Source organism: Calidris pugnax, unplaced genomic scaffold (assembly GCF_001431845.1).
Source record: "Calidris pugnax isolate Ruff unplaced genomic scaffold, ASM143184v1 scaffold58, whole genome shotgun sequence".
Taxonomy (NCBI): domain Eukaryota; kingdom Metazoa; phylum Chordata; class Aves; order Charadriiformes; family Scolopacidae; genus Calidris; species Calidris pugnax.
The window spans coordinates 4199186-4206608 of NW_015090868.1; the positions used below are offsets into that span (position 1 = coordinate 4199186).

The following is a 7423-nucleotide window of genomic DNA, read 5'->3' on the forward strand; positions in this document are numbered from 1 at the left end:
TGTTTTGGAAAATATGTTCAGGCAGGGAGTAATAACTAACTAGTTGTTGGTGCACTACTTGCCTGAAAACCCCATTAAGTTCTCTTTTTTCCTTTTGGAAGGTTTCCTCATTTACTTTGCTTATGGCATCAGGCACAGCCTTGAAGGTCATCGTGGCGACGGAGATGACGATTCTTGTTCAGAAAACAGTGGGTTGCGAGAAAAGAACCCTGTGGAAGAAGTGGATGAACCTGAAAATGCAGATGAAAGTGATCAGTTTCTTGCACATGAAAGGACAAGTGAATGTTAATCTTTGCAAACATACAAGCCTTTTAAACCTTTAATTGACATTTTACTTGTGGACTGAAAATTCAAAAGCTTTCTGCCAACATTGTGCCTCTTGAAAGTGTTTACTACAAGGCCTGGCTGGTATTTTGGACAAGCTGCTAATCCATCAGTTCAGAACTGACAGCATGGAGATTAATATTTAAATTAAAAAACAAACAAGAGAAATACCCTCTGGCAAGGCAAAATTTGGATGCATTGTTTGGACTGTCATCCAAAATCACCGGCGATCACAAAATATGAAGAATTTTAGAGCTGCCTGCAAGAAGTTATGAATATTTGACACCGCACTGTGAACACGAGTGCCTTTCGTACCTTCTCCTTATCTGTTACATGTTTTGGTGACAATCTAATAGCTCTCTTTTTTCTACAGAAGTAACTCTTACAGGAGATAAATTGCAGACAGGCCTGGAAAGTATTTGCAAAATGAAGGGTAATGGTACAGATCTGATACTTTGCAAAAAGTAAAGGATCATATATGTATATACAAAGAAATAATTGCTTACTCTTACTAGTGAGTGGTCACGGAGAACTCAAACAGTGAAGTAACTTCAAAGGCTTTTATTCCCTCAAGATTTCTTCTTATGTGAATTCAGAGATGCTGTGTGTATAAAATAATACTCCCCAAAGGAGTTATGTTGTTTTCTGCAAAAGCACCTGAGAAATAATCTGTTGGTCACAGTTTTGACAGTGACATTCACATTTGATTTAACAAGTATTGGGCTTTTGATTTCAGAAGGGCCAGGATTTTATCCCTGCCTACATAGTTTGGTACTTACATCCAGCAGTCATCAAGTTTTCCTCCTTAATACTTATTTATTTCTCCTATACATTCTTCTCTATCATGTGGCAGAGCTGATATTTCTGAGATTAGTTGTTACACGTTGCTTCTCCTCAGAAAAATTAATGCACAAAATCCCAACCACCTTTTCAGATGGAAGGGGAGGTTAAAAAACCAGGGGGCTTAGGCTCTGGAAAAAATCCTCATCAAAAGAGTATTTCAGTGCTTCTCTAAGCCTTAAGCATGTGTTAGCACAGCAGTTTTCCATGAGCCAAGCCTTCATCCACAAATCCATTCATGTGGGTAGGATGACCAAATGCTAATTTATGTAAAGTACCAAACTGTTGCAGGAGTGCTGGGTGAACAAGTGTTTTAAAGCGAGTGAAAATGGAAGATCTTCTTTCAACAGAAAAGTCGTGTTACCTGTCAAAGGCAACCAGATACTTTAATCACTTTTTCTCAGCGAGAAGTAGGCTCGAGTCCCATGATGGATTCCAGAATATGAAGTTATTTTGCAAGAATGTATTTATAAGAATAACTTCCCTAAAGTAAGAACTGTCTTGGACTCTGTCATGGAGAGTGGCAATCCGTTGCTAGTACTAATCACTGGTATTAATCTCTGTTATTGGGTATAAAAACTTTAGGTCCCGTGAGAGCTATGTTGGCTGACAGTGAAAAGCACCTTACTTTTTATAATAGCTGGAATTTCACCAAAAAAAATGAAAAAATAGAAGAAAAAAAAAAAAGAAAAGCTAGTTAAACTGCTTCTGTCTCTTTCCTGTTCTTTGCCACAGCAATAGATTTGTGCTTTTTGATCTTAAAACAACTCCTGTTGTTGTAAGAGAGTAACATGCCTAAATGTTAAAAGGGCAGAAGGAGAAGCACTTTTTGACCCTTCACTGGGCAAGAACCCTTCGCTGGGCTGATACTCCACCGTGGGGTAGGTCTTAAGTTTTCATCCTGATCCTTGCTTCTCAGCTTGAACTGGGAGAAGAGGGTCCTGTGGTGCTGGCACCAGCGAGCGGGTCCATGTCTGCTGGTGTACCAGTGGCCTCTACTGGCTACTCAGCATTAGGAGCAGCAATCGGAAAATTCGTTAAAACAACAGGTGAAACACCTACCTCTTAACCCAGGTTCCAGCATATACATCCTCTAACTGCAGCTGCTCCTGTCCTAAGGGCTGTTCTAGTGACTGGCGGCCCTTAAAAAGGGATGAGATGCAGAGGATGAGGAGAAACTATAGGGTAGGTGGGCAATGGGATACTGATTTTTAATACATCATACTCCATCCAGAATTGGTCAGAAGTTATAGCCATTTGTTCCCAAAATTCATCATTGCTTACAAGATGCTATTAAAAGAAGGCTCAGATCTCCTATCGGTCTAATACAAGCCGATGGTACACTAAGTAAATGTGTGGTTGATCGGAACGGATGGGAATTCTCAGGGCAGTTCCTGGAGCTATTGATAATTTCCAATACTTCTATTCAGTGGGTGAAAGAGCTGTCTGTGTCAGTTGGATCTGCTGTTTTAATTGTAATTCTCAACTAGGGCCCATTTTTATGCTAAAAATGACAAAAGAACTATATGTTCTTGTCTATATTGGAAATAAGATAAAGATTAGAAATTTAAGACTTCCTAGGCTCTTGAAAGGAATCCAATCTAGTAATCCTGAGATGTCAAAACAAAGGTTTTTATTTTAACATATCCAAAAGATTGAGTAAATGAATGTATGTTCTGTTGTTATTAATCCCACAAGTATTTGAGACAGAAAAGCTGATGTTTTTACTGGAGCACGGCCTCGTTCAGTGGTTATGCTGTCGGAGGCCATTCTCAACCTGCCTTGCCCCACGCTCTTGATTCCTCAGTGCAAAGAAATAGTGTGGTTGCAGTGGGAGCAGGCCAGCAGTGCTCGGGCACAGCTTTTGCACCACGGTCTTTAGGAGCCTGGGGTGAAACACGGCTCTTTGAAAACTCCTTCCAGGCCTGGGGGTGTGGGAAGCAGAGCCTGGGGTGCTCCCTCTGGGCGCTGATGCGGCAGAGCGGGCCAGCCAGGCTCCTGAGATGCAAACCGCTGCTCTTTGGGGATGTGCAACGCAAGACCCCGCTCCCTCCCAAGGCCACCATATAGAATGTGTGTGTGTGTGTCTGTGTTTGTGTCCGTCTGACATTAGCCCATAGTGATTTTGATGTACTGATTTAAAATAATGTCTGTACTGCACTGGAATTTTCTTTTGAAGGGATACTGTCAATGTAATAAACTTCTGACGGAAGCAAGTGCCAGCTAAAGCTTCTGGAGATACAGAAATTAAATCTTCCAGTTTATTAGGACTAGATGATCTTAAAGGTCCCTTCCAACCTCGACAATTCTATGATTTACCTAACGGATGTGCCAGCACTTTGGGTATTGACAGTTTCCCCTTTCATTTGTATTAATATTTCTCCTCCCGTGCTAGAGAAACTAATTACATAAAAATACAAGACTGCTCCTGTGCAAACGTTGTTAAGGAGAGATGGGAGCAGCTGCAGCACAGGAACTATCCACTTAACTAATGAGATATAAAATGAAATTAAAGTCATTGGGTATTCTCAGTCGCTTCACCTGTGCGAAGCTTATTTATATGTGTGTATAGTTAAAGTCATTATTAGTCAGGGGCTGAGTAAGAACGTGACAAGCCACAAGTAAGGTAGTTATGCTAATTTGGGTGTGCATTTGTATATGCAATCTTGAGATCGCAGATGCTTTAGTGGGACATTGGTGGAGCTGGCTGTTTGGGGGACAGTCGTGCTGCTCCTGCCACAGGAGCCGGGCAGGAAACAAATCCTTGTTTTTTTCTCGTGTTTGCTGTGTGTCTGCAAGTGCCCAGAGAGCAGCTGAGAGTCCAGTGGAATTAAATCCTCGCTGTTATTTTTTAACAGTTGTTGATACTGTAAATTGTTCTGTGCAAATTATAACGGTATGTGTTAATACAAAATAGCTATTATTGGAGGTAGATTATTGGGTTTTTTTTCATCCTCCAAAACATGTCTTTGCGTTGGTACATTCTGGATGTGCCTTTATAGAGGAATTATTCTTACCTCGTTGGATTTAAGAAAGTAAGCCAAAGCGTATTTAAGGGAGAAAAAATAAATCTTTTTGTTCTGAGGGATAAGAGACGAGATGACATTTCTGTACAATTCATGTTACCTAAAGTGATCTTCTTGTGGTACTCCAGTCCTAATTCTGCCATAGGAAATTTTATGAGGTATCTCAGATTTCATTGTCTGTTATCCTGGATAAAAAACTATTCCTTTAATAATTCTGTGATTTTTTCCTGCACAACAAATGCTGGTTAGATGCCTGAAATCTGTCACCATGTGTTAAAACCGTTTATATTAACTGCTGTTAGAGAACTATCAGTAATAATTGTCAGTACTAGTGATATGTAGAGTTAAGTAGGAAATGTTACTGTGCCATCCAGAAACTTCAAATGACACAATGAATTTAGAGGCAAAACCTGGTAAAGCTGAAATATATAGTCTGTATTTTATTATTTGATAAATGTACAAGTCTAGGCACCTTTCCCCTAAAACGTATGCAAAGATATATATATATATATATATATATATATGAAATAAAAGGCATACTGTTTCCATGGAGGTTTTAGTAAGTGCCAATATGAGATGTGCCGTGAGCACCCTGAAATACTGATTGACCTGGGTGAAATCCGGGACGGTGCAGGAAATCTGTGTGGGGCTGTGCAATCCTTTTAATCAGGGGTGATGCCTTCGACACTGTGGTGTGTTTTGTAGGGTAGGAATTTAATTCACGTGATGGCTGGCATGAGTTACTTGATGACATAAAAAAGCACCTTTTAATGCTCTTGGGCCCTAATTCTTCCTAGACTTTGGAAGTTTGTGCTAATTGCAGTATGTTCATGGAAAGCACTGGGATGGCTCAGTGTTAGGCAAATCTGTATTTTACAGAAAAAGCAGATGGTATTTCCCATAGTGCAGGATCTTTGTATTTGTTTTTAATTTCCTGTACCTTTAGTGTTTCTTTCTGGTATATGTTTTGAGGACCTCTGAATTTTAATAGTTGGACCTTTCCAAAGGTAAATATAACGCCTTTGCCATCTCCTGATCCATTTTCCATTCGATTTTAGAAATCAAACTCTTTAACGTTAGCCAAGTTGAAGGATTTCTGTGCCTAGATATGCATTACAAAGAACTGTGTATATATATATCATTATTTTTATTGTCAGTTGGACAAATTCTGTTGTCTTTGTATTTTTTCATTGAGCCTTGTGCCAGGTAAACTCCAGCTTCACCAAGTTTAGTTGGAGTCAGGACAAAGGATAAAAGGATTTCAATGTTTAGGAGGGCTTTTCTCTTTTGTGTTACCAGAAAGCAAAGCATGAAATATGTGTTTCATATCTTTAAAAATAGTTATGTGTGCATCATTTTAAAAAAATATTAGTGTTCATATTCATTTTAACTTTTTGTTCATATGTACATTGTAGTGATTATTTCTGTATTATAATGCTGCTGAGCATTTAAAATGTAGATAGAATGATTATGATGCAACTGAAACTACAAATTTGTATTTCTTTGAAGTGTTCTACCAAAATGAAAAGTCTTGAATTTTTATGAATGTAAAAATGCTTCTATTTAAGAATATGGTGCTTGTTTTTTCACTTTTACAATAGAATTGTAATCAGCAATATTTTTAGTTACCTTAGTTCCAAATTCTGATGGAAATTACATTGCTCTTCATTTACTGTAAAATGTGCTTCACGGGATGACGATTGTTGTTCTGTATTTTTTAAATAAAGCTGAATATCACTTGTACGTACTTCATACAACAGCTTTAACTCCAACCACCGCTATAATATTAGTAAACACTAAAATCATGTAGGGACTTTATAACCATTAGTGTGTCAGGTATCTCATGCCATGACATTATACAAACCATAACTCTTAATAACACGATAGCTCGCATGGGGTTTATAGAGGGGGAAAAAAACAACTGTGTTTTGTGTTTAAATTTGTTACTTTTCCAGTCTGGAGATGGGGATGGTAGAAGCCTTTGTTTCGTACTTGCTTCCAAGCTCTCAAGAAGTCACTGAAATAGAGAATAACACCCTTTGATTTGGGCATTTTGTCTTACAGTGCCAGACCAGAAATGATGTTAGGTTTGAGTTCCAGAGCGAGCAGCCCTCAGTGCTCAACTTTCTGAAGCACCAGGCCTCGTCCTGGCAGCGTCCAACCGCGGAGCTGGATGGATAAACTCCCTGGGGGCGTCCCCTTTTTGGAAAAAAAAAGGAAAAAGAGAAGAACTTCCTCAGCTTTGAATAGTACTGTGGGTATATCAGGAGAATAATAGCATGAGGCAATGGATAACAGTACCCTTTACGCTCAGAACCACACTCCCAAGGTTTGTCACAGCTCCCACACGCTGCTCCTGCTCTACAGGCCCAAAGGGCAACCAACAGCTCACACCTGCTCAAAGCCACCTCTGCCAAAGGGCAACCAATTGCTCGCACCTGATCAAAGCCACCTCTGTCAAAGGTCAGCGGTCACCGAGGAGCTCGTTCAAGCAATAATCCTCCACAGGTGTGCCCGAGGTCCAGGTTCCTGAGGACGCAGCTCCGTTCCCGCCCTCAGCACCGAGCCCCGTCCCTGAGGGGCGACCCGCGGGGACACCCTCCCGACAGGCCCGGGCCCGCCTGTGGGGCGTCGCGGCCGGTTCCTCCTCCCTCAGGGAAGAAGCGCGGGTGGCGGCGGCCCTTGAGGCGGCAGAGCCTGCCCCCGCCGGGGAACCCCGGGCAAGGAGCCCCGCCATGGGCCGGCCGGCTCCTCCCAGCCTCGCCTCGCCTCGCCTCAGCCCACCGCTCCCGCCATGCGGCTGTGGGTGCTTCTCAGCCTGCTGCTGCTGCAGGAATCGCTGCCGCACGGTGAGCCGCCGACCCCGCCGGGTTCCCCCGCTTTGCGAGTCCCCTCGGGCTTTACTGATGGCCGGGGCCGCCTCTCCCGCCCTCAGCGCGGCCGCCCCTGCCCCGCCAAGCCGCCCCCCCCCCCATGACAGCCCCCGGGAGCCATCTCGGGGGGCGGCGGCGGGTCTGCCGTCCCGCCGGGCAGAGGCGGAGGGGAGGCGGGTTGCTCCCTTCTCTGGTTGCTCCCATCCCGGAGCTGTTCTGCCACCGAAATCGTTATTTCGTCCCGTCCTGTTTTTTTTGGGGAAGAGGCGTTTGCGGCGGCACCACCGTCCCCCTCTTCCCCCCCGCCTTTCTCCTGAGGGGCGAAGCTGAACTCCCCCCCCCCCCCCCCCGGGGGGGGGC

The 7423-nt window shown here is 42.9% G+C and overlaps 2 protein-coding genes across 2 annotated transcripts in view; both read left to right on the forward strand.

Annotated features, from left to right (window-relative positions):
* Positions 1–5942, forward strand: part of SLC7A2 (solute carrier family 7 (cationic amino acid transporter, y+ system), member 2) — a 28586-nt gene extending 22644 nt beyond the window's left edge. Inside the window, exon 12 of the mRNA XM_014945644.1 lies at positions 102–5942. Within this exon, the coding sequence (XP_014801130.1) occupies positions 102–289 (188 nt within the window). The 3' untranslated portion in view covers positions 290–5942. The remainder of the gene's footprint in view (positions 1–101) is intronic.
* Positions 5943–6913: 971 nt separating this feature from the next.
* PDGFRL (platelet-derived growth factor receptor-like) overlaps positions 6914–7423 on the forward strand; it is a 25615-nt gene continuing 25105 nt past the window's right edge. The window contains exon 1 of the mRNA XM_014945559.1: positions 6914–7039. Within this exon, the coding sequence (XP_014801045.1) occupies positions 6985–7039 (55 nt within the window). The 5' untranslated portion in view covers positions 6914–6984. The remainder of the gene's footprint in view (positions 7040–7423) is intronic.